Below are 27308 nucleotides of genomic sequence, written 5' to 3' on the forward strand. Positions count from 1 at the left end.
GCCTTCATATTTAATAATAAAGTGGCTAAAGCAGTGCTTGGATACAATCCAAAAAATGACAGAATGATCTCACTTCGAATTCAGGGTAAGCCATTTAACATCACAGTGATCCAAATAGACGCCCCAACCACAGATGCTGAAGAAGCAGAAGTAGATTGGTTCTATGAGGATCTGCAGCACCTACTGGATAGTACGCCAAACAAAGATGTTATTTTCATTACAGGAGACTGGAATGCTAAGGTGGGTAGTCAAACAACAGCTGGAATTACAGGCAAGCATGGTCTGGGAGAACAAAATGAAGCAGGACATTGGCTGATAGAATTTTGCCAAGACAACTCACTGTGCATAACAAACACTCTCTTCCAACAACCTAAGAGATGACTTTATACATGGACTTCACCAGACGGTCGACACTGAAATCAGATTGACTACATCCGTTGTAGCCAAAGGTGGTGGACACCTATGCAGTTGGTAAAAACAAGACCTGGAGCTGATTGTAGTTCAGATCATGAACTTCTTATTGCACAATTTAGAATCAGACTAAAGAGAATAGGGAAGACCCACAGATCAGTTAGATATGAGCTCATGAATATTCCTAATGAATATGCAGTGGAGGTGAAGAATAGATTTAAGGGACTAGATTTAGTAGATAGGATCCCGGAAGAACTATGGACAGAAGTTCTCAACATTGTTCAGGAGGCGGCAACAAAAAACGTCCCAAAGAAAAAGAAAACCAAGAAGGCAAGATGGCTGTCTGCTGAGACACTGGAAGCAGCCCAAGAAAGAAGGAAAGCAAAAGGCAACAGTGATCGGGGGAGATATGCCCAATTAAATGCAAAATTCCAGAGGCTAGCCAGAAGAGATCAGGAATTATTTTTAAACAAGCAATGCACAGAAGTGGAAGATAATAGAATAGGAAGGACAAGAGACCTCTTCCAGAAAATTAGAAACATTGGAGGTAAATTCCAGGCAAAAATGGGTATGATCAAAAACAAAGATGGCAAGGACCTAACAGAAGCAGAAGAGATCAAGAAAAGGTGGCAAGAATATACAGAAGATCTGTATAGGAAGGATTATAATATTGGGGATAGATTTGACGGTGTGGTCAGTGAACTAGAGCCAGACATCCTGAACAGTGAGGTTGAATGGGCCTTAAGAAGCATTGCTAATAACAAGGCAGCAGGAGATGATGGTATCCCAGCTGAACTATTTAAAATTTTGCAAGATGATGCTGTCAAGGTGATGCATGCCATATGCCAGCAAATTTGGAAAACACAAGAATGGCCAACAGGTTGGAAAAAATCCACTTATATCCCCATACCAAAAAAGGGAAGCACCAAAGAATGTTCAAAGTATCGAACAGTGGCACTTATTTCACATGCCAGTAAGGTAATGCTCAAGATCTTGCAAGGTAGACTCCAGCAATTCATGGAATGAGAATTGCCAGATGTACAAGCTGGGTTTAGAAAAGGCAGAGGAACTAGAGACCAAATTACCAATATATGCTGGATAATGGAGAAAGCCAGGGAGTTTCAGAAAAACATCTATTTCTGTTTTATTGACTATTCTAAAGCCTTTGACTGTGTGGATCATCGCAAATTGTGGCAAGTTCTTGGTGGTATGGGGATACCAAGTCATCTTGTCTGCCTCCTGAGGAATCTGTATAACGACCAAGTAGCAACGGTAAGAACAGACCATGGAACAATGGACTGGTTTAAGATTGGGAAAGGAGTATGGCAGGGTTGTATACTCTCACCCTACCTATTCAACCTGTATGCAGAACACATCATGCGACGTGCTGGGCTTGATGAAGCCAAGGCTGGAGTTAAAATCGCTGGAAGAAACATTAACAATCTCAGATATGCAGATGATACCACTTTGATGGCTGAAAGTGAGGAGGAGCTGAGGAACCTCCTGACGAAGGTGAAAGAAGAAAGTGCAAAAGCTGGGTTACAGTTCAACCTCAAAAAAACCAAGATTATGGCAACCAGTTTGATTGATAACTGGCAAATAGAGGGAGAAAACATGGAGGCAGTGACAGACTTCGTCTTTCTAGGCGCAAAGATTACTGCAGGTGCTGACTGCAGCCAGGAAATCAGAAGACGTTTACTTCTTGGGAGGAGAGCAATGACAAATCTTGATAAAATAGTTAAGAGCAGAGACATCACACTGACAACAAAGGTCCGCATAGTGAAAGCAATGGTATTCCCCATAGTAACCTATGGCTGCAAGAGCTGGACCATAAGGAAGGCTGAGCAAAGGAAGATAGATGCTTTTGAACTGCGGTGCTGGAGGAAAATTCTGAGAGTGCCTTGGACTGCAAGAAGACCAAACCAGTCCATACTCCAGGAAATAAAGCCAGACTGCTCACTTGAGGGAATGATATGAAAGGCAAAACTGAGGTACTTTGGCCACATCATGAGAAGACAGGAGACCCTGGAGTAGATGCTGATGCTAAGGAAAGTGGAAGGCAAAAGGAAGAGGGGCCGACCAAGGGCAAGATGGATGGATGATATTCTGGAGGTGACGGACTCAACCTTGGGCGAGCTGGGGGTGGCGACGGCCAACAGGAAGCTCTGGCGTGGGCTGGTCCATGAAGTCACAAAGAGTCGGAAGCGACTGACCGAATAAACAACAAACATATTTATCCAAGAACCAAGGAGAGATCAGTACAAAAATGGTCAGTTGCTTTTAAAATAAAATTAAACATAGATTAGCTAACTAAGACTTTACTATAAGGAGCCTAATATCTTAAGAATAACTCACCAAAGCAGCTTACAGGTGTATGTGCGTGTGGCAGGGGGAGGGCACCTGGGACTTTGCAGTGTGGCTTACCTGTGACTCTTTTCCAGTCACTTGAAGTCAAAGGAAGGTTTTGCTAACAAAGCTATTTCTATGTGAACTGGGCAACTCAGAGAGGAAAGTGAAACTGACCAGTCAGTGCCAAGGATGATCTGATAAACTTTAAACAGTATTTTTGCCACTGCAACAAAGCAGTTGATGATGCCCCTAGGGCCATCTCACCCTATTGCCCCTATACCTCGCTCTAGGGAAGAACCCGACATCATGCGCTATGGTCCTTTCCCAGAGTTTGGCATTGTGGGTCAAGATGGCCCACAGCTAGTAGGTCAGTGCACCTGACCTGAAGAGGAGGGCAGCAGCACGGTGGCATTGCTGCCTTATCTTGATTTGACCCTGCTTATTCTTTTGGTTAAAGGAAGATTAGAAAAAAATTCTACCTGCTGAGTTCAATGGAACTTACTGATGGGGATGTGAATCTTATTGAATGAGTTTTGTCTCCAATAGACAGCAAATAGATGTACATCTACAAACACTAACAGTGCAGTTCTATGTATTTCTACTAGGAAGGCTACAATCCAAGGCACACTTACCTGGGGATAAATCCCATTGAACTCCATGGAGCTTATTTCCCAGGAGACGTGCATAGGACTGTGCTGTTAGTGTTTGCAGGTGTGCATTTATAGGTATGTGTACTAGAGACAAGATGTATCTATCGCTAGCAACACCCCTTGAAAAAAATTTAACAGGACATCTTGAAAAGGCAAAACTGGGGATAGTGATTTAAGAGAAAATGAAAAAAGTAAATAGGGACAGTTGGAGCACGGGACTTCACCCTTTTCACTTAAAATAGAAATGCCTTGATTTGTCAATAAAATTCAAATGTGTAAATATTTATAGATTTTAACAGTTCCTGAAGCCAAGAGAGCAGTATGAAAATGTACTCTTTACTCTATTAAACAAAATTTAATTCTACTGGGTCAAATGGCAGGTCACCCCAGATAACTTCTTTGTAAGAGTTAATTAAGCCTTTGAGGGCAATCCATTACATCTATTTCTGCTCAGGACCACTTTTTTCATTCGGCCATCTACATCTTTTATAGTAGCAATGGCAACTGTAATTAGCAGCAGAATAAGGCTTGGAAAAGATTGACAAATGAATACAGTTCTGGAGCAGTTTACTGTCAGGCATTCTGTGAACTTAAATTGAAGCTATCTCGGTGCATCTTCTACTATCTCAGTCCTTGTTGTCAATTATAATGGAATGCACAATGAAAGAGCCATGAAAAGTCAAAGAAGCTTTTACATTTCCAATTAGGCTTAGCCTTTAGACCTTCAAAGATTTAAGCTCAAATCAGTTAAAGAAAAGAAAAAAAACACCATTGCTGCCACTTTTTGCATTCCACGTATAATTAGGCTGCATGTGCAGCCTATTACCTCTGAATTGGAGTGGTAGATCTAGCAAACTACTCCCTTGGAAGGAACTGTTTCTCTCTTTTGGTGAGTAGTTAATTGCAAGGTTGATTTATAATACATTAGCATGAATATCTTAATACTTTTGTCATTTGGCTTTGAAAAAACAAAGTTCTATACAGAAATGAAAATAGAATCCTTCCTAGATAATGTTATGAGTTTAGTGGATTAAAAGTAATGCTGAATTCACTCTCACCAATGCCAACAGCCATGTAGCCAAAATGGGATGTCAGATGGATGAGAGGAAGTTGTCTGCATGCTTGGGGGAAACTTAAGTGTTGCAGAAATACATAAAATCATTAGAAAGAAAAGAAAACATAGGGACAACAAAAAAACCCAAAGGGGAAAAGCAACACTGGGCATGTGTGCAGTTGTGTGGAGAAAAGAGGGAAGGGAAAGATCAGGAGGCAACTGCATGCACAGCCCAGAAAATCTGAGGCTATTAGCCGAACCCCAACCATTGCAAACTTATTTTGCCCAGGAGCAACACCCTCCCCGTATTGTAATACTGACTCTGACAAGAGATAGGGGGAGATGGTGAAGGAGAGGTAGGAGAGAGGACAGCTGGCCACGTGGCTGTTAAGAAGCAGGATGGAGAGGAAGTGAAGATGCAGAAAGAGGATAGGTGGGGGTTAGTAGCTTTCCACTCAAGTCCCTTGGACAGTATGGCAAAGTATGTGGGTGGCAAAGCGTGTGGGCTGGCAAGGTAATAAACTGGAGGTTTCTTCAGGTTGCTGTGAAACCTAATCTTGAAAGTGATAAGCATTACTCATGGCCCCATTCTCTGCAGGTGTACTTAGAGCTACCTTCCATGTAAATGTGCACAGGATTGTGGTCTGAAATGGAAGTCTATAGATTCACCCTTCCTGAATTTTCATTGAACAATTCTATGCAGTGTTTAACTTTAATGACTCTTTTTAATACTACCAAGTCTCTCTCCCCTGACACCTTCCAGGGAGAGCAATTCTGTGGCCCCTAGGCAGCAGCTGGGGAGCATAGGATCTTCAGATTCCTGGATCCGAGGTTGGAGACAGTGCTCCGACCTTGGAGCCAGGAGTCCAAGCTTGCTGCCTGCTCCCCAGAGGCACAGAGAGAAGCACGCTGGCTGCCTCTACGAGCTTGCAAATGCAAGCTCGGAGAAGGGGGAAAGGAGATGTGCCGGTGGGTGGGGAGGGGACTGGGGAAACAGGGATACAAGCTATCCCCAGCCTTCATCGCTCCCCGATGCCTCAGTTAGATGGGCAAAAATGCCCATCTAAGTACATTGCAGAGCAGGAAATGCAGTGCATCTCCCACTCTGTTTTAGATATTTGCAAGCCTCTGAGGTCGGAGGCTTACAAGTATCAAAGGCATAAACAATAGGATTGCACCCTGAAATACCCTCCCAACACTGCCAGTGAAACAACGAGGAAAAAAACCCTGATCATTGTCACTACCCATCATTTTGCATCTAAGGAATAAGGCAATGTACACACATAGACAGACAGACACGTGCACACACTTAGGATAAACTGCAACACTTTGATGCAGATTCCACTTGTCTCTATAAATGAAAGGCACGGATGGAGCCAGGGCTTTTCCATCCCATTGCCTCACAGCAAAAAAGAATATAGCAAAAGTCAAGATTTAATGAACATTACAGAAGAATCTCAGCCATAGCAGAATGGAGAATTAGAACTTCATCTGCTTAATCTCACACCACATTTCACCTATTTCTCTTAGCTTTCATTCTGCTCCATATCATGCAAGCACGCACCATTTGCAGAATTTCAATATGTTTCACAGGCTTTCAGGTCTATGTTGCTCATAGTCTATGCTCTCTTGCACAACTCTGAGAACAGTGGAGAACAAACTACAGATTAAACATGAGAAGAAGTTGATCACACTGGTAAAACCTGATGATTTGCCATACAGAATGTCTAGAGGTCTGCATGCTTAATGAAACCTTATCTGAAGTTTATTTTAATCCAAAAGTAGAAACATATAGTTACATAAGGGAAAAATGTGACAAAAAAGAGGAGGAAAACTCAAATATTTATATGATTTGATGCCATTGCTATATATTTGATTGATATTTAAGGTGCAATCTTATGCATGTTTAGACAGAAAAATGCTGGCTGGGAAATGCTGGAAGTGGTAGGACTTCTTTCTGTCTAAATATGCATAGGATTGCACCGTCAGTTAATAAAAACCTGATTTTTTATGAACCAGGAAGAAATATGCTACTATTTGAAAAGTTATAAGGTGAAAAAACAGAAATTATAAGTGTCAGGGTGGACACTGAGCCCATAGAATCCCAGAGTAGTTCTGATTCTGAGGAAGAGGAGTTGCTCCTGGGAGAGGAGCGCGCTCCTCTCCCAGGAGCGACTGCTCTTCCTCAGAATCAGAACTACTCTGGGATTCTATGGGCTCAGTATCCACCCTGACAATAAGGGCACAATAATGGGGGAAAAATTAAACATGGAGAATGCACTAGCTGTTACACAGGGTTAAGCCATTCAAAATTATCATGAGAAAAGCCCCATTCAAGCATTCAGACTGAACATCAATGAAGGCACATTAGGTGAGGGCAGCAGGCTTCATCCCTTTCCTTATGTGTGTTCACTCAATGCCTGAACAGAGATCCCACCTGTATAGCTGTACAGATGGAGTACTCTGTCCATGTGATCAGGAACCCAGCCACCAATTGAGTTCCTGATAGCATCTACAAAGCCCGCCGCATGTACAGCTAGGGTTGCCACGTGAATCGCCAAAAAGAGGAAATGCATCACCCAAAAAGAGGGCAAGAGAGTATACCATTTTGCATAAAATTTGCATATGCCAATTTATACAGATAGCTGCAAATTTAGACATTATACTCTAAATAGAAATACAGTACATCTCACCATCGCATGGAAGACCACGGCCAGGTGACAGGCCAGGTGTGGCTTGCTCAGCCTGCTGTCCAGGTGCTGCTGATGCACTCAAGTTCAAGGCCCAGCTCTTCCTTCTGAGGGTCATTTATCTTTAAACCAGACTTAGACTGGACAGCTCTTCAAAGAGAGAGCATCTATCAAAATAGAGGGCAGTCCTCTGGCAGCCCTTCAAATAGAGGACTATCATCTGTAAAAGAAGACAAACACCCACCCTACAGCTCTATGTTTGGGGGCTCTATTCAGGCATTCAATGAATGTACAATGTGGGAAGGGTGGAGCCTGCCACCTTCCCATACTTAAAATCTGAATAGCTGAAGGGGCAAATAGATAAGCGTTTTTTCCTCCTATATAGGATATTGCATTACCCCATATTTCATTGGATGAAACAAATATGTCCTGGGATTTACAATAAGCAATTGGTTTTATCAACAAAGGAGTATCCCAGAGTTTTAAACAAATAGTTTCCAGTGTCCTGAAAATATTACTCAGGCAGCTAACAAGAGAATTCAGAGCCACCTCATGCAATTTTGAAGTAATAAGATTTGATAGAATGCTCAACAGACAGACAAGTGGATCTGTTGGAATATGAACTTTCAAGTAATCCATTGGAATATAAATTTCCATAATATGATGACTCAGACTAACAGAACTATCTGAAATCTCAGGTCCAATCAAACAAAGATTCAAGAAGCAGGAACCTATTTTATACTGGCATGCTGTTAACAACAGCCCAAACTGTGTTCCTCACACGCCCTCTATTCAAAATGGACTCCTTCGAAAGCTGACATTTCCTGCCAGTTTTCTCCTGTTGACTCCGAGGTGTCTTTCCTTGTCAGTCACAGTCCTATTGCTGTGTATATGAAGCACTGAGTTCCCATTTAACCTTGGGGTCTTTCTTTGTGGTTGTTGCATGAGATTGGAGTTAGAGAGGAAACAATGAGATTCTTCCTTGGGGGTGTGGCTGGGCAGCTTATGTCTGGTTACCACCCAGTCACACTGGAGTTGGGGCCCTACTTCAGGAGCCGATTGGCAATCCTCCTGGTCTACTCGTAGGCCATAAAAAAACAGCCTGGCCCACAGGCTTGGCCCTCCCTAAGTTAGTGTTCATTACGTACCTATGTACAGAGATGATACTTAAAGGAGCTGGGAAGGAATTTTACCTGCATGCAAAATTGACCAATTGATCAATCTGCAGTGGCTTCCTCATAGCAACTATTAGTTGCTTTAGGGCACAATCCTATGCATGTTTAGAGAGAAAAAAGCCTACAACTCCCAGCATGCCCCAGCCAGCCATGATGGGAGTTATAGGCCTTTTTTCTATCTAAACATGCATAGGATTGTGCCTTCAATTGCTTTTTGCTATGTTTCTGTCACATCATCTCTTCTGTTTTTAATTGCATGGTTCTATATTTCTTCCACAACGTTGCATAGCAAGTGCTGGGGGCTTTGGGCAAGATCCTTTCTTTGATTGATTTATAGGCTGCTTACCATATTTAAAAAGATATCTCATAGCAGTTTACAATACATTACAATACACTAATAGGGGTAAGCGCGCATTGGGCTCCCCTATCCCCAGGAGGTATCCTCATAGAGAATCTTGTGGTTAATGGCTTCAAGGCCCCAACCCAGCGTAGAGACTGGCATGCCTGCCAGGCACCCAGGTCACCTAATATGCCTATGATTTGTGCCCTAGTGGGCTCAAGAATCCTGCCACTCCCATCAATGTTTTCCCAGAACACCAGCTGGGATGTTGGTTTTGACTTGCAGTAGGGATGGCGGAGAATTCCACCACGGACTCCAATGAGCAGATTTACAGAATGGACCACTCACCTCCGCCACGCCGCGAAGTTTGCACTGGCTGGATCCTACCTGCCGCCGGCCAGGTCTGTGTCTGTCCATTAACCATGCTGCCGTCCGCTACCGGTCTGCAGACACAAATGATGTCCGGCGTAGTGGATGCCATTTGCGTCCCTGCTCTTTGCGTGATAGGCTACGTAAATTTTTATGTAGCCTATTACGGCAAAGAGCAGGGACGCAAATAGCATCTGCTACGCCATTTGCGTCCCTGCTCTTTGCTGTGATAGGCTAAATAAATCTTTACGTAGCCTACCACAGCAAAGAGCAGGGATGCAAATGGTGTCTGCTATGCCAGATGCCATTTGTGTCCGCAGACCAGCAGTGGACGGAGCCGGCCGGTGGCTCTGCAGACCCACCGCAGAGTGGAGCCGGCCAGGGAGGATTCCAGGGGGGAGGAATGGATCGCCTCCCCCCGCACGGACCCCCCAGCAGACTCAGGTGAGTGAGGTTCGTACACCCCTGGCTTGCAGTTGGCTTGCCTGATAAATGGATCCTTGCTCCATGCCATGCCAAATCTCTGCGACCTCTAACTAATTGTCAAGATTGGGCCCAGGATCCCTGGCTTGGTTTCTGGCTGTGATTCAGAGATGCAGCTAGAAGAAGCCCAGCTGGGACAGGAAGCAGAGGAGGAAATTCTCTAAGATCCTCTAGGAGTCAGTGAAAAACCTTCTCAGGGGCTTATTGAGCAGGAGGGCTAGGCTCAGAGACCTTTTTTTTGTTCTTCTGGATGGGAACCCAGCCTCTGTCAGAGGGGGAGGAAGCACCAGAATTGACAGATGCCAGAGCCTGCCACCAAGTTAAGCGGGCAGAGCTGAGAGGAGGTGGTAGGTGGTACGCCAGATTGGATGCCCGTTAGAAGTTGAGTCAGGAGCATCCTCCCTGAAGGGAGGAGCCCAAAAAAGCCTGCTGAGCCCAGCAGGAAACCCATCTATTAGCTGAAAGGTATCTGCCCTGCTTTCAGTACCTCTGCTTTCAAAGACCTATTTAGCTAATTAGGCCTAGAGGACAGCTCCCAGTCTTTGTAGTCGCTTCAAGCATGAAGAGGTGCTATTAACTGAATAAACAAGTTTGTGGATTGCACACTACTCAGTAGGAGGGCTTGGAATCCCTGACACTAAAAAAGAATGTGGTGATTTGCAATCTTCTTCTTCTTCTCCTACTTCATGCTGCTGACACAATCTCTCTCTCTCTCTCTCTCTCTCTCTAGTCTTTGTACCAGTGGAAGATCCATTGACTTTAGAGAGGTTCCTGCTTCAGGAAGTGTTTCTAGGATTATAACACTGTCATCCAACTCCAAATCAGCATACTATTTAGAACAAGCCTATTTAAAAGAGTGACTAAAATGCAAATGTAACCAGTTGTCTGTTCCTTGTAGAGCTCTTGGCAGAAGCTGCAGCTACAGATATGTCAGCTCTCTAAGGCCAAATTCAGGTGATTTTATTTTAGAGAGCTTTTGGACCTGTCTGTGGTTGAGAGGTCTCCTGTCCATCGCACTGAACATGGGGCACACAGGACACAGGAAGCTGTCCCATACGGACTCAGACAATTGGTCCATCTAGAACAGTATTGTTTACACTGACTGGCTGCAGAACCCTAGTCTGGGTTCCAGAGTAGGCGTGTAGAAGAAATTCATCCCAGTTTGGTTTCGATCAGGATTTAACTGGTTCATACCTTTTGGACCGAATACAAACTCCAACACAATCTGCAGCCAATGTTTGTACATTTCTGAGTTTGCAATGTGATTCTTGGACACCCCCCCCAAAAAAAAATCTGTTCGATGGCGTGCATATATTTGAAAAATGCATACTTTTGAAAAATGCGCACACATACGCTTCAATAAATGGGAGAAGGATGCATACATTCAAAGATGTGCACAATGGATGTGTACATTTGGGGAAAATAGGCACGAAAATACTCAAAGAAGGCTTTAATCAATTGATTTATCTAAGTATGAAATTTAGACAGAGACAAGTTTAGCTGCCTTGGTTTCTCCCAAATAAAACAAAACTGCGCTTTCTGAATGATGCACACACGCGCACACACACACACACACACACACGTCTGAACTCATAAAACACTGAAGATCCTAACTCCTGTCCTGTAGGGATGTCACAAAGTGTGCCCCCTCTGCCAAGGGGAACATATTCCTCTGTCCTTTCTCCATCCCAAATGATGACAGGGACCATGTAAATGCAGCAATTATAGACTTTATTAATCCCTGTTACAGCACAAGATCATTCAAATCAGTAGCTGCAGGATCAGGACCTCCTCTCGGCAACTGTAGTAAGTTGTTCCAGAATAAGGCACAGAGTCTGTGGAGCAATAACAGTAAGTGTCTGCAGGATCCTGCATAAAAAGTCATGGATTGAACTAAGTATGTGCAGGATTGGGATGGATGCTCTTGGGGCACTAGGGTAAGTATCTGCTAGCACAATTTGAAGGTCTATGGTGCAGGTAGCTGTGGGTTTAAAGTGCATAACCCTAGAGCAGTGGCTTTAGGATCTGAGGGACTGCTTTCATAAGGATACTTGAGGTTGATGAGTAGTTGCAGAGTCAGGATAATCTGTTCCTGAGCTTTCTGAGGAATTAAGGCAGGTTTTTCCCCCCCTCATCCGCCTATTTCTGTGAGCTTCTGACTGTACAGTTAGGTCTTTCTGGTGTTTGCTAGCAGCTACTCCTCTGCTTTAGGTCCTTGGCCTTCAAGGAAGCCTAGCTACTCTTCTGCCCTCTGTCCTACACCCTTCTTTACCTTCCAGTCTTTGCTCCTTCCAGTTGCTCTGTTCAACCATTCTTCCTGAGCCTTTTTTTACTCCAACCCCATCTTTCCTCCTCCCCTGAGCTTCTAGCCTTCAGGCTTTTATTGTTCTTCTGCCCCAGCTCCTCCTCCCCCCTCAGAGTTCTGGACCCATTTAAAAAGCCCCCCTCATTCCCTTTCCTTCAGTTTAACCAGTCCTAACTGTTGCTGGCTACTGCTGTTAAGCAACAAGGAATACCTAGGGGACTCCTGATGCCTCCTCACAAGGGCATATGGTCACTATTTGTTTCACAGATATACCCTTGAACACTGCCTGGGTTCAATAGCAGACTGGGTGAGGGTGAATAAGATGAAGTTAAACCCAGCCAAGATGGATGAGTTGTTGGTCAGTAGAAAGCCTAACTTGGGGACTGGAATTCAACATGCTCTGGAAGGGATTGCATTCCCTCTGAAGGATCAGGTCTGTAGGTTGGGAGTGCTCCTTGATCTTACACTATTCCTGGATCTTCAGGTGGTAGCGGTGGGATGCTTAGTGTGCCAGCTGCAACCTTTCCTGAATCGGTCTGACTTAGCAGCAGTTATCCAAGCCTTGGTTACATCACGTTTAGCCTATTGCAATGTGCTTGACATGGATGGGGCTATCCATGAAAAGTGTCCAGAAGCTTCAACTGGTGCAAAATGTGGCAACTAGGCTGCTAACCTGCACACGATATCAGGACCATATTTCACTTCTCCTGAAAGACCTGTACTGGTTGCCAATTGCTTTCCAGGCTCAGTTCAAGGAGTTGCTCTTAACCTTTGAAACCCTAAATGGCTTAGGACCTGGCTATCTAAGGAACCACCTGCCTCATTATGAACCTGCTTGAGTACTAATATCTGCAAGAGAGGCCCTTTGGAGGGCTCCATTGCCCACAGAGGACCATTTGTTGGGCACACGTGAAAGGGTTTTCTCCTGTGTTGCCCCCTGTCTGGAATGCACTCCCTCAAGAACTATGATTGGCCTTTAGAAAGGGTGTAAAGACACATCTTTTGAACTTAGCCTTTTAAAATGTGTAGCTTTAAAGTTTTTACTGCTTTGAATGTTCTTGGTTTTATTTATGTTGCAAGGTTTTATTGTTCTAATTGTACACTGTCTTGATGGCTTTTTAGCAGATAGGGCAGGGTATAAATGTTAATAATAAATAAATACATAATATACAGAGATATATACTATTTCTCCCACGTACAACTTCCACTTGGTTCTGCGTATCATATTAATGACACACATTGAAGAGGGCGATGTTAGTACTGATGCTATTTTGAACAGTGGAGGCATTCTGGAAATTCTTTATATCTTTAGCATGCTAACATATTTCCTTTGAAAAGCTCATATAAATACACTGTGACGAAATCAACATATTTTTTTCTAATCCCACTGTTACCCTGCAAGAAATACATTCATTCCTGCAACCAACAGGTGTGCCTAGAATATTGCTAACAGCTATTGTCTTTGTATATTTAGAAGTCCAACTAACAGTTTGAATATAGCATGCTTTTGCCAGTCAGATGGATACATTCAGGAAAAAAACCCTGTGTAACTGTGAATGCTTCGGGCTTTTTAAATTTAAATTTTAGTTTTTGTCACAAAGTATGCCAATGCTACTAACTTACAATACCAACCAAAATAGGCTCTTATCTGTATATTCAGCAATATGGGTAAATTCAATGAACCCACAATCTCCCTAGCTCTGTCTTGCTATAATACAATGATGCAACATCTGAAGAAAACATATGCACAGTCATTCCAACGCAAATATTGAAGAAACACATGATTCTAACAAGGGATGCTTGAGAAATTGAATTTATTATTTAATTCCCATATGAAATGACCTGGTCTTCACCTCTCAGACTAATGTATGGATTAGCACTTAGCTATGTGCTGGATTTTATACTTTTTAAAGCAGTAGTAATGTATGGCTGTGAGAGCTGGACTATAAGGAAGGCTGAGCGCCGAAGAATTGATGCTTTCGAACTGTGGTGCTGGAGAAGACTCTTACGAGTCCCCTGGACTGCAAGGAGGTCAAATCAGTCCATCCTAAAGGAAATCAACCCTGAGTGCTCATTGGAAGGACAGATAATGAAGCTGAAGCTCCAATATTTTGGCCACCTAATGCGAAGAGAAAACTCCCTGGAAAAGACCCTGATGCTGGGAAAGACTGAAGGCAAAAGGAGAAGGGGACGGCAGAGGATGAGATGGCTAGATAGCATCACGGATGCAATGAATATGAACTTGAGCACGCTCCGGGAGAGAGCGCAGGACAGGAAGGCCTGGCGTGCTATGGTCCATGGGGTCACGAAGAGTCGGACACGACTGAATGACTGAACAGCAGCAGCAGTTCTTAGAAAATAAAATATATCGAACCTATGTACTTAAATACTATTTTCAGTGAAAATATACGTACATTTCAAAATGTATTTTTGAATTTGGGGTGTGTGTGTGTGTTTAAATGTAGATTAATGCAGAAGTAGATCAGAACTGAATTATGGGTAAAACCATGCAAAAGTTATGCAGACTGGAAACAGAGAGACCCCACACCCTTTTACTTCTCCCCCTTCAAAACTGGAAGAGAAAAGTCATACATATCCAAAAGGCATGTATGGAAAAGGATCTATGCTGCCTTTAGATCAGGGGTGGGACACTTCAGGCCAATTTGGATGGCTTTAAAAGGGGATTAGACAAAGTCCTGATGGCTATGTGATACTTCCAGTATCAAAGGTAGTACGCCTGTGCTCACCAGTTTCTGGGGAACTTGGGCGGGAGGGTGCTGTTGCACTCATGTCCTGCTTGTGGGTTTCCCGTGGGCAGCTGGTTGTTCACTGTGTGAACAGAATGCTGGACTAGATGGGCCCTTGGTCTAATCCAGAATGGATCTTCTTTTGTTCTCCAGAAGCTGTTGAGAGTATACTGGCTGGGGCTGATGGGAGCTGGAGTTCAACAGCATCAGATCCCCCATTCCTACATTAGATGTTATAGGTCTTTTCAGGTGAATCCCAACAGGCATCCAGTGAACACATGGAGAGGGGGAGCAGGACCATACTCCTGAAGTTGGTGCACCCTCTGGCCATGTCTGTGATGTCCACACGTTCAGCTGAATGTGTGAAAGGGGTGCCTATCTGCATACTGCTGAAAGTGAATTCCCAGGGAATGCTCTGGGATCTAGAATCCTGATCATGCAGGTCACAGCGATGTTAAGTGTGTGGCAAGCTGAAGGGATCTCTCTCCTTCTATTCAGTGAACATGTAGAAGGGTTAAACTGAAAAGACTGTATGTGATAGATGGCCTTGATGTATGAATACAAAATGGGATTGAGGCAAACAACCATAATCCTAGCACATACTGAAACAATTAAAAATTAACATTTCTGAAAACATCTTAATTTGAAATTGTGTGTGTGTGTGTAGATATATGTTGCTACTTTAGAAGATCAATTAAACAATAAATTTTTTAAACAAAATGCAAAACAATTAAAAACAAGAAACAATAATAACTTTTAATTGGCTAATATATTTTGAATGTTACTTAAATAAGAAAAGCATACAATTGTTTTTATTTTAAAAAAGCTAATAAGGCCTTGGAAATACAAGCTAAAAGGTGATCTGTTCATACATTTCCTCTTTGCTCACTAGTTAAGTTTTCATGGAAAATCCAGGATGTGTATACAACATTCCTGTGACATCTATAGTTCACTGGAATTAATCAGTTACTGTAGTAATTTAATACTCTATATGAAGAAACAGAGGTCACAGGCTAAATAAGCAGGACATGAGTTTGCAATCACAAATTGCAAGCGGCTTTGCACATGCCCTGTGTCCTCACTAAGGCACAAAGATCAAACCCCAAGTTACGGTAAATACACAAAACGAAACAAGTGCTGTGTCTACCACTAATTTACCACTATTTGTCATGCAGACCTTGCCAGAAACAACTATCCGCAATACTCATCACAGATGGCAAGGATTTGGGGCCTGACTCAAGGGCTAGAAGAATGGTTGGGGCTCAAACCCATCACTGGTTTGACCCAGAATGGCAATTTTTATGCACCACTTACATGCAAAACCACAGAATCTTCAAATTATTTAAAATACTTATTGAGAACCAAAGATTATGGGAAAGGAGGATTCTTTCCACGGAAAATATAGGATATATCAAGTCACTTCCCCAAATGATCAGTGGTTACATTACTGACTAAATGGCTATTATTTGTAGCTAATAAAGTGCATGTTTGTTTGTTTCTATCCCACCTTTCAAGCACAGGCCCGCACACAGTGAATAGTATAATCAACATTAAGAACACCATATAAAATTAACAACCTAATTAATAAACAACAAAAACAAAGGACTATGGAACAAATTTGTTCTCTGTGGCTGCAAAACTGGGCAGGAGTAGAATCAATGGGTTGAAATTGCAGGGAAGCAGATTTCTGCTAACCAAGAAGTACAAGAAAATATTGCCATAGAAAGTATTGGCTTTCAGATCTGATTGGCTTTCACATCTTTGATAGACAGTAGCCCTATTCAGACGTTCTGTATCTGAATAGGGCAAACACATGAGGGGCCTGTCTACCTGGGAGTTTTTCTCTGATGCTGCTGTAGCTTAAAGTCGTTAGGGACACATGATGTCATAGCCACTCTGCAGCCACCCCAGAATTTACCAGTGGGGAAGCCACATTTTTGCAGAGTACTTTTAGTCTGCTGTTTTTCTTTAATGCAGGTCAGCTCCTGTGTGCCCATCCCTCTATTTTAAATTGGGTATGATTGGGGCATTCCTTGGGTTGTGTCTTTCACCTGGACATGCCCTCCATAACCTAGGTAACTAATGTAACTTGCCTGTCATTCCAGCACATCAAAACCCTAGAGCACTCTTTTGAGCCTTCAGAATTGCCCCGCAGTCCCATTTCACCAGTGGGAGTAATTAGCCTCTGTGATGCACTTCTCAGAAATTTGCATTAGTTTGCTTCTCCATGGTTGCGTCAAATCATGTCTCTGATATTGTGTAAAGTTGCTTTTTTGATGTTATGCAAAGTCACTTCTCTGATGCTAAGAGCTTTATCACAGTAGTGATCTGGCAAGGTCTCAGGAGTCTGTTATTATGAGCAGGGAGAAAGTGCCCAAAGAAGGAGAAAGCGTGGTGGTGGAAGCAATAACTCTGTAATAGTTTGCTGGAATGGGGAGAAATTGGGCAGGGGGTGTTCTCAGGGAGAGCCTTCAGATGCTGCACTGGAGAATTGGGGATTTGGGCTTCTTCATGGAAAGCTGCACACATTGAGAAAAAGGGGTGGGTGCAATAACTCTGCAGCAGATTGCTGGAATGGGGTGAAATAGAGGGGATGCTCTTGGGGAGCCTTCAGATGTCGTACTGGAGAATCAAGGATTTGGGTTTCTTCATGGAAAACTGTGCACATTGAGAAAAAGGAGGTGGGAGAAATAACTCTGTGGCAGATTGCTGGAATGGGGAGAAATTGGGGTGGTGGGCCGCTGTCATATGGAGCCTTCAGATGCTACATGGGAGAATCAGGGATTCGGGCTTCTTCATTGAAAAGTCCACACCGGGGAAAGGGGGGGATTAATTCCCTGACTGCTTGCTGGAATGGGGCTTATTTGCACAGGTGGGGGGCTCTCATGGGGAGCAAGTATCTAGCCTGCCTTTTTAGCACTGTTTCTAGTTTTCAGAATTGTGAATTTATAATAATGTAGTAGCAGGGGGGAGCCTAGACAAGGGCAAGAAACAAGCCTCTTTCATTGGTTGAGCTGCCCCTGCCAGTTTGATGACGTTCTCCCCCCATCAAACCCAGAAGTGTGTTCCTTTCAAGCACTGTTTTTAAAGGTATGGTACACTCGGCTTTTCTTACATCATGTGTTCCTGATGGTGCAAAGCCAATTTCATGAAAATCCAGATACACCAATGTGCTTCTCATTCCATTGTTGTGAAGATGCCCCTGAGGAGAGGGAGCACTCCAGACCGGCCCCTCTCCTTCGTTGTATCCATCACTCTCTACATGTGGAGGGTGATTGCCTGAAGAAGAGAGCCTCCTATATCTGTGGAGGCTCTCCACATGAGCCAGAATGCTAGAAAATCAGTGTTCAGACTCATGTGCTGAGGCTTCATAGTTACAGGAGGCTTTCTGCTTCAGACAGTCACCCTCCAGAAGTTGAGGGTGATGGATGCAACAAAGGAGAGAGGCAAGTGTGGCATGCTCCCTCTCCTCACATGTTTGCCGTATTCAGGTACAGAACACCTGATAGGGTTTATGCCCGATTAAGAGGGAGGACAGGAATTTTAATTTTCAGATCTTCATACATTTTCTTGCAGTTTCTTTGCTGAGTAAAAATTAGCACTCTTCAGAAATACATCATCAATATCATAAGGATATTTATAGATTTGGCCATTTCATGTTTTAATCTACTCAGCTTTGAAGATTTGACTTCTCTGAAGCTAAACATTTCCTTTTAAAAACAAAGTCTTGCAAAGATGACTAACCTAACTGCTAGCCTCGACAATATCCCTTTAATAAGAGCCAGATTCATTGAATAGAGGCCACACTAGAACTTCTAAGTATTTCCAGATTTGAAATATTTCACAGAAAACCAAAAATGTTAATTACTGACAATTTAAAAAAAATTAAAATAATACTGCGTACTGAATACAGTGCTTATTCATTGTGTGTCTTTTGAGTAGTATAATTCCCTTTCAAGAACCTGTTGCCTAACAGCTGTTCAAAGAAAGGTGGTGAAAAGGAGAACTGTCCATTAGCAAATGGACGAGGTCTCCAGAAGATGCTGCATTGTCATGGCTGGGTGAGGGAGAGGTATGATGGTGCACAAGCACCTTTAAAAAAGCCTGACAAGAATGGCTGGCCTATAGGAACAGGCTATGCATTTCCAAAAACAGATTATGCAGCTGAATGCCGATTTCTCCTACAGCAGGGGTGGGAAACCTGTGGCCTGCTAGATGCTGCTGCACTCCAACTCACATCTGCCTCAGCCAGCAAGGTCAGTGGTCATGGATGATGGAAACTGGTCCAACAACATTTGGAGGACCACAGGTTCCCCATATCTGTCCTGCTGTATCATAGATAGTATCCCAGAACCCTGTTATGGTTTTCAATTCATAGCCTTGGGAAAAAACAGTACTCTTTTTTTACAGGAAGATATGAGGCTGCAGAGGAAATGGATTTCTCAAAGGAAGGTTTCTTGAGCTCTGCAAAGCACAAGAAAGTGTGAAAAGTGGCAACAGTATTGACCATGCTAAGTATACTGGTCTGTATACGACACCTGCTATGAAGAACTCATATAGGACTAGTAGTCTCTCTGTTATGGAGTACTCTCCTCTTGTTCCCAGTGGTGGAGTCCTTTACATTCCCCATAGCTCAAAATAAAATGGGTGTTCCCTCACCATGTGACAGAGGTCATATTCCCATGTGTGCAGACTGAAAATACCAACCACCTGCTCAGCTTTAGGAAAACAGGTAAGTATACCAGATTTTAGGTAGCACAGAGATGGAAGCTGGAATTTTAAAAAAATCACCTGGATCACTTAGGGCACAATCCTATCTAGATAGGTGGCTGCCTCTGAACTCGGAGGCAACTGCCTATCCAAAGTAGGTCAGGAGAAGCACGGAGGGGCTCATTCACGCTTCTCCTGCCCTGTTTTTCTGCTAGACAGCCGATTGCGGCTGTCTAGCCACGGGAGCACGGAGCGGGGAAAAAGGCTGCTGTAAGACACATTGGATGTGTCGTACAGGCAGCTACAATCTCCCTGCCCCGGAATGCCCCCAGCCACACCCCTTTCTGGCCCTCTGTGCTCCTCTTGTGAGTGAGGAGGATGGGGCTGTTCCACGCTGCCTCCAAGGCAGCGCGGAACTGGGAGGGGAGGTCGGTTTTCCGGGAACCAACCTCAGAGCGCGGGCGCCGAGGTCCATTCCCAGAAAACAGCATATCCTATGGCCATCTAGCCGCTGCCTAGCGGCCATAGGATTGCTCCCTCAATCTTCTTGTTTGTGTAGAAATGATTCACAGAAGAGATCCTGCCTGACACTCACCTATTCTTTCTGTAATCAAAGACCAACATTCCATCATAGGCCTTAAGTTTCCATACTCCCTGCTTTCTGAAGAAGCCCATTAGACCAGTTAAGTAGCAAACACAACTTCCCACATATCTAAAACTATTGGCCCAGTTCAGGCATCCCACTAAGGCCATGATGGTTGGTGTTTTTTAGCTAACCATGATGGCTTAGTATGATGTCCGAACAACATTTTCCCCATCCATTGTGCTTTATTAACTATGGACTAACCATGCTCACTAACCACTTGCTGCAACATGGTTAACAGCCCTAAGCATGGCTTAGCGTGACATCTGAACAGGATCCCATGGTTAACTGAGTGCTACAGAATCGGACTCAAAGAGTGCTTATCAATGGGACCTTCTCAAGCTGGGGAGAGGTAACGAGTGGGGTACCGCAGGGCTCAGTCCTGGGCCCAGTGCTCTTCAATATTTTTATTAATGACTTGGAGGAGGAGGTGCAGGGAATGCTGATCAAATTTGCAGATGACACAAAATTGGGAGGGATAGCTAATACTTTGGAAGACAGAAACAAAATTCAAAGTGATCTGGATAGACTGGAGTGCTGGGCAGAAAACAACAGAATGGCATTTAATAGGGACAAATGCCAAGTTCTGCACCTAGGAAAAAGAAACCAAATGCACAGTTACAAGATGGGGGATACGTGGCTCAACCACACTACGAGCGAGAAGGATCTTGGAATTGTCGTCGATCACAAGCTGAATATGAGCCAACAATGTGATGTGGCTGCAAAAAAGGCAAATGCTATTTTGGGCTGCATTCATAGAAGCATCGCTTCCAAATCCCGGGAAGTACTAGTTCCCCTCTACTCAGCACTGGTTAGGCCTCATCTGGAGTACTGTGTCCAGTTCTGGGCACCACACTTTAAGAAGGATGCAGACAAGCTGGAGAGGGTTCAAAGGAGGGCAACAAAGATGATCAGGGGACTGGAAACAAAGCCCTATGAAGAGAGACTGAAAGAACTGGGCATGTTTAGCCTTGAGAAGAGAAGACTGAGGGGAGATATGATAGCGCTCTTCAAGTACTTGAAAGGTTGTCACAGAGAAGAAGGCCAGGATCTCTTCTTGATCAACCCAGAGTGCAGGACACGGAATAATGGGCTCAAGTTACAGGAAGCCAGATTCCGACTGAACATCAGGAAAAACTTCCTGAGTGTCAGAGCAATACGGCAATGGAACCAATTACCTGGGGAGGTGGTGGGCTCTCCCACACTGGAGGCCTTCAAGACGAGGCTGGACAGCCATTTGTCAGGGATGCTCTGACTTGGATTCCTGCACTGAGCAGGGGGTTGGACTCGATGGCCTTGTAGGCCCCTTCCAACCCTACTATTCTATGATTCTATGATCTATGATTCTATGATTCTACCATAGAGCTCCATGACAAGAGCTGCCGCAATCAGCCCAGCCGTTCCTGCCAGCGCTCCAGAGCTCCATGGTCAAAATCTGCGTAGCAACACATGATGTGGCAGCCAACAGCCAGCCTCCTTACTGTCTGTCCCTGCCCACAGTACAAAACTTGGAGAAGCATGCGGGGAGAAAAAATGCTTTCAATCCCACACCACTGTTATTGGCACTCAGCACTTGAGCACTCAGCACTCCCAGGCACAAGTGCCTGTGTCCGCCACGATAAAGGAAAATGTCCCTGCCTGCCTGGCAGCTGGCCAAGCAGCAGCATCCCTGCCTCAAATGGGGCCCCTGCCCCCAACCTGCACACCCCAGCCTCTGTGAAATGGCCACCTGCGGCTGCTGCAGCATCAGACTCAAAGATGGCCAACTGCAGCAGCTTCCTCCACCGAGGCTGCAAAATGGCCGCCCGCAGTAGCTTCCTCCGCTGAGGCTCCAAAGTGGCCGCTTGCAGCAGCTTCCTCCACTGAGGTCACTGGGATACACGGAGGCCTGTCTGGAGGCCTATGGAGTTTAGTGGTAACCATGGTGGTTAGTGAGTGGTTAGGGTAACCACGCTGCGGGCTGTGGTTACCTGCACATGTGGCAGTGGCTCTCACAGTGGTTAGCGCTAACCACCCTGTACCACGGTTAGCCTAACCACCCTTCCCCAGTGTGTGTCTGAACAGGGCCATTAACTGATTGACAGCCTTTAACTAAATTGCTCCTTTTTTATTCATGTCCCCTGCTTTGGTCCTACGTAGTACGTATGGCTTGGCCTGACCTAGCACTTTTTATTTCACTTCTCATCTTTAGTTGCCACATAGGATACAGGCACTCAAACTGCAGACATTAGATTGGGCTGCTTCCTTTTCTCCTTCCACCTGTTAAAACAACAGCAGTAATAGTTACCCCTCCAGATGTCTCCTGACAGATATTTATTTGTGGCATAAAAAACTGAACTATGGCAACAACTCAAGCACAAAAGTTTTGAAACTGGTTGGGATTGCATGCAATGTAATCTCACCTCTATAGTCCAAATGAAACAGCACTAATCCTCTATCTGCACTGCCAATCCATAACACACGTCTGAAAAACACAATTCCTTTGACGGGATGAAGCAGGTCAACTGGGGGCTGTTGAATAGATTTAAGAATGTAAGAAGCCTTGCTGGTTCAGACTAAGGGTCCAACTAGTCCAGTGATATGTTTGTAATTTCCCAGCCAGATGCTTCTCAGAAATCCACAAAGAGGGGATAAAGGCAATAGCATTCCCTCATTGTAGTTCCCAGCATCTGGTGTTCAGAGGTAGATTACCTCTGAATATGGATCAGGGTTGGGGAACTTGTGGCCCTCCAGATGTTGTTGCACTGCAACTCCCATTACCACCCACCATTGGCTATGCTGGCTAGGGCTGATGGGAGTTGCAGTCCAGCAATTTCTGGAAAAACATACAGTCCCCAACCCTAATATGGAGCTTATATTTAACTATCATGGCTAATAGCTATGGATATACACACCCTCTTTGAATGTATCTAATGCTTTTTTTTATACCCATCATCTCATCCTATAGCAGAACATTCCATAAGCCAACTACACCTTGTGTGAAATAGATTTCCTTTGGTCTCTTCTGAACCCATGGCCAATCAATTTAATTGGGTGACCCTGAGTTTTAGTATGATAAAGAAAAGTCTCGATACTGTTAATTTTGTAAATCACTTTCACAACGATCCCCGGGAGTCTTCCTTTATAAACTAAAAAGCCACATCCTCTTCAGCTTTTTGCCATAATCCCTTGATCATTTTAGTTATTCTTTAGTCAAACCTTTTCTGGATCTATGATACCCTTTTTGAGATGAGGTGCAGGGATGAGCAAGTGTTTGCTTCAAAAATGTACAGGGTTTTGCCCATATTCCAAGTGAATGCACACAAATCCCTCAAAGGTGCTTGAGAAATGCCTGCAGCTGCCACCTTCACCTCCCCCTTCCTGTGCCTGAAGGTAAAGCAGCTGGTGAAGCTGCTGGTACATCTGCTGTCTTTTCCTGCTGGGGAAGATACAGCTGGAACTCCAAGCCCCAGCAGCCCCAAAGGTAAAGTGATGCTGCACATGCTATTCCCACCAAGGGAGAAGGCTCACCATGAATCATGTACATAGTGTCATATTTCTGCTGAGGATGCTGGGACTCAGTCCATTTCCAAATGGGAAAAAGAATGCTGTGTGCATTATTCCCACTGATGGAGATGAAACATGGAGGCTTTCTTCTCAAAGGGAGCTGCATTCTCCTGGAGATTGGGAGCACTAGACCACCTCTGCCTTCCTCCTACCCCTAGGTACATTGATGTAGAGCCTTGGGGAGAGGAAAAGAGGATGCAGCAGATGCAGCTAGGGATGCTCATTGCCAGGAAATGCTGCCCTTTGGGGATTCGCTGGACTTCTGCAGAGTGCTAGACTCAGCTTGCTTTTGGAGCCAAACTAAAAGGTTTCCCCAAATTCCAGACTTCTTACATAATTTTGATTTGTCTTGGCCATAATTTGCACAGAGTGCTGTGCAAATTGCAGCGGCAATTGTGCAAATTATACAATTTATGGCCGAAATTTGCGCAATTTGCACAAATTATGCAAACTTGCATCATTTGCAGCCATAATTTATGTAAATTCGAAAACACTGAAAATGTGCTAGCTGTCCCAGCTCACTGCAGGCCAAGTCAGCCAGCTAAGAGAAGATGGAATGGAGTCCAGGGGGCCAAGCCAATTTGTTAAGCTCTACCCCCCAAGTGGATTCCTCTGACATCCCTAGATGCAGCTCGCAGGATCAGAGTAGGCACAGCCCTGCTTGCCCCTAGGGATGTGCATACAAGTAAAACTCAAGTAGGTCAAAGTTCCCCACATCTCAATTCAAAATTCATTCCATCTTGTGTCCATATCAGATTGTGATCTGTTTTTTTTTTCTTTTTGCATGAAAATGTGTGCGTATTTTCCCAGATGTACATATCAATTGTGCACATCTTTGAAATTGATGAACTTTTCTCCCATTGATTAAAGCATTTTTCAAAAGTACACATTTTTATGTGCAGTTTTCAATAGCCCAGCCACGCCACCCTCCGCTCCAACTGGCTGTCCAGAGAGCAGCAGGAGGCAGTTGCAAATAGGCCTGATCCAACATCAGAACCTGGGTTGCTATGAGCACACCAGGCCTGAAGCTGCTCGCTGTAACATCCTTTCTTTCTTATTACCTATAGTTATAGAGAGCCAGTGTGTTGTAGTGGCGAGAGTGTTGGACTGGGAGCCGGGAAAACCGGGTTCTAGTCCCCACTCGGCCATGGAAACTCACGGGGTGACTTTGGGCCAGTCACAGACTCTCAGCCCAACCTACCTCACAGGCCTGTTGTTGTGAGGATAAAATGGAGGAGGAGGAGGAGAATATAAGCCACCTTGGGTTCCTTGCAAGAGGGAAAAAAGGCGGGATAGAAATGCAATAAATAAATAATAAATAAATAAAAGTTGAGGCAGGTGGGCAGGCATGTACATGATTACATATGCTCATTTTATAGATTTTTCCTTTAACTATACATTATCTTTTTCTATAACAAATTGGTGCTTATTCCCACATAAATGTGTTTAGCATCAGGGCAGCAGAAGAGAATGCCATTTTATTCCTGTAGTCATGATGGTGCTGTGACTGAAGTGAATTTAAGCACTGTAAAGTCTGCAACAGCAGCAGAGGGGGAGAAGAAAATGAACTTTAGGCCAACTTTAAAGTGTGTGTGTGTGTGTGTGTGTGAGAGAGAGAGAGAGAGAGAGAGAGAGAGAGAGAGAGACCATTACGTTCAGGTAGGGATGTACAAGAATTTCATTTGTACTCACAAAACAGTCAAGCATGCTTCTTTCACAACCCCGAACACAAGCGCAAGCAGGAGAATGTGTTCTCTGAAAATGTTCACAGGTTCTCAAACATTTGAAAACTGCACAAATTCCAGAGAAAAGGCAGTTTGAAATTGCATAGTTTTTTAAAAGGTGCAGTTTCACACTTTAGCTATGGGAGAAAGTTGTGCAACTTTGAAAACTACTCAAATTTTTGTGCAATTTTTCCATTCGATCATATTCGATCTGTGAAAATTTCCCATTCATGCAAATCAAACAGTAATCACAAGTGCTCGTGGAAATTGAAGGAGAGATGAGCATCAAGGTGATTCTTGGAAAACCTGGGTGATCATCATTTGTTCGCCAGTCCCTACATCCAGCGTCTAAAATTACCTAGCTGCACCATTGACAACAATTCTGTGAGGTAGGTTGGCCTAAGAGATAGTGACTGGGCTAAGGTCACCCAGTGAGCTTCACCACTGAGTAGGAATTTGGGTCTGGATGTCCATAATTCTCTTATTATATGGAAGAATTGACTGAACAGTAGGGAAGTTCATGAACATTATAGATGCAAAAGACTCTGAGGCAACCTCTTATTTCCTCACAATGTTCTTAAGCCTAGACTCTGATTCTCTCTGTCCAAGTTGTCTGGGACAAGTCACATTACTCTTAAGGTCTTTATTTCTTGCCCTAGCCTTATTGGCCTGTGTCTCTCTTGGCAAGGCATCTCTTTTCTTTCTCATGTAAGCTGTCTACCACTGCAGTGAAGGAACAAACATAGATGGGATGTTTATGCAGCATGCTTCTGAATTTAAATATTTCATAATATATTTTCAAAACAAGGAAATAGTCGCCAAAAAATGCAAAAAAAAAAGTGTATGGGGGTATAAACTTGAATTAGGGCACAATCCTATGCATGTTGAGACAGAGAAAAGGCCTACAACTCCCAGCATTCCCCAGCCAGCCTTGCTGGCTGAGGAATGCTGGGAGTTGTAGGCCTTTTCTCTGTCTCAACATGCATAGGATTGTGCCCTTAATGATCTTTCTCCTAAAAGACAATTACCACCTGCCTGTTTTGCATTAGCAAGCAACTTGTCAATGAGCTGTTAATTTTAGCATTTCCAGCTTCCTTTATCATATTGAATGTTCGCAGGCTTCTTTCTCAAACATCTAGCAGACATTTCACCCAAAGTACAGTTAGCAGCTGACACGTGAACCGTCATTATGCCATTAAGCAATAGGAGCTATACGATATGAGTCTACAAACAGCACAGAAACAAACAGAAACAAATAGAAAGTAAATTAACTGAAGGAACCAGGAGATCAAAGACTCCAAGTGTCATTTCCACAGCATCCCACAAAGAACTCTCTTAATAGCCACAGACACTGCTCATCAATAAAGGCTACAAAAATAAGTGTCACTTCTGGCTGGTAGACTAATTGCCTTGGAGTATATGCTGTCTTTCAGTGCTTCCTGCTCTTAGCTCAGTCGCTCCCAGCCTCAAGAGTCACTTCTGAAAAGCACAGTCAAGCTCTTTAACTGGACTTCATTGTGGACAAGCAGAAAGGCTATTTATATTCATTAAAAGTTGGCAAACTCCTTCTTTCAAACCAGTAGTCCAGACACAAAGACTCCACTTCAGTTTGGTCCTTCTTTAAAGCGGCTCTGGAATGAAATTATCCATATAAATCTGAAGGACACAGAAGTTTGTACAATTAATCTCTTAGCTCAGTCCTCCTTACAGCCTCTGAATTAGTTTGTATCTCAAATGAGAGAACCAAGTCTATGTTTTAAAGAAGAGAAAAAAAAAAGGGGGGGGGAGGGAGAAGATATATAGTATAGTCAACATTAAGCAAAATGAATAGCCAGTAGTTCACAGCCCAGTAAAGGGCAGATGTGACATCATAACACAAAAATCTTTTTTAAAATTATTATTCTTACCATTTGAGACTGGCTTCGAGGACAGCCATTGATTTCTTCAACCTTTTCATTTGCTGAAGAAAAACAGCGAGGGTTAAAAAAAAAAAAAAAGTAAGAGTAAACAACAAGACCACAAAAGAGAAAGCAAACAGGCACACGAGTATTTTGTAGGCAGTGAACTTCACTCTAAGCACGCCGAAACCCTTCAGCCACAATCTCTCTTGTT

At 43.7% G+C, this 27308-nt stretch overlaps 1 protein-coding gene across 2 annotated transcripts in view; it reads right to left on the minus strand.

Annotated features, from left to right (window-relative positions):
- NAV3 (neuron navigator 3) overlaps nt 1–27308 on the minus strand; it is a 351861-nt gene that overhangs the window by 249266 nt on the left and 75287 nt on the right. For both annotated transcript variants that reach the window (XM_084810412.1, XM_084810411.1), the window contains exon 3: nt 27104–27156. In XM_084810412.1, the coding sequence (XP_084666538.1) occupies nt 27104–27156 (53 nt within the window). The remainder of the gene's footprint in view (nt 1–27103; nt 27157–27308) is intronic.

The sequence above is a fragment of the Heloderma suspectum genome, chromosome 7 (assembly GCF_057233095.1).
Source record: "Heloderma suspectum isolate Gila_16-S chromosome 7, 16-S_ref, whole genome shotgun sequence".
In the NCBI taxonomy this organism is placed as follows: domain Eukaryota; kingdom Metazoa; phylum Chordata; class Lepidosauria; order Squamata; family Helodermatidae; genus Heloderma; species Heloderma suspectum.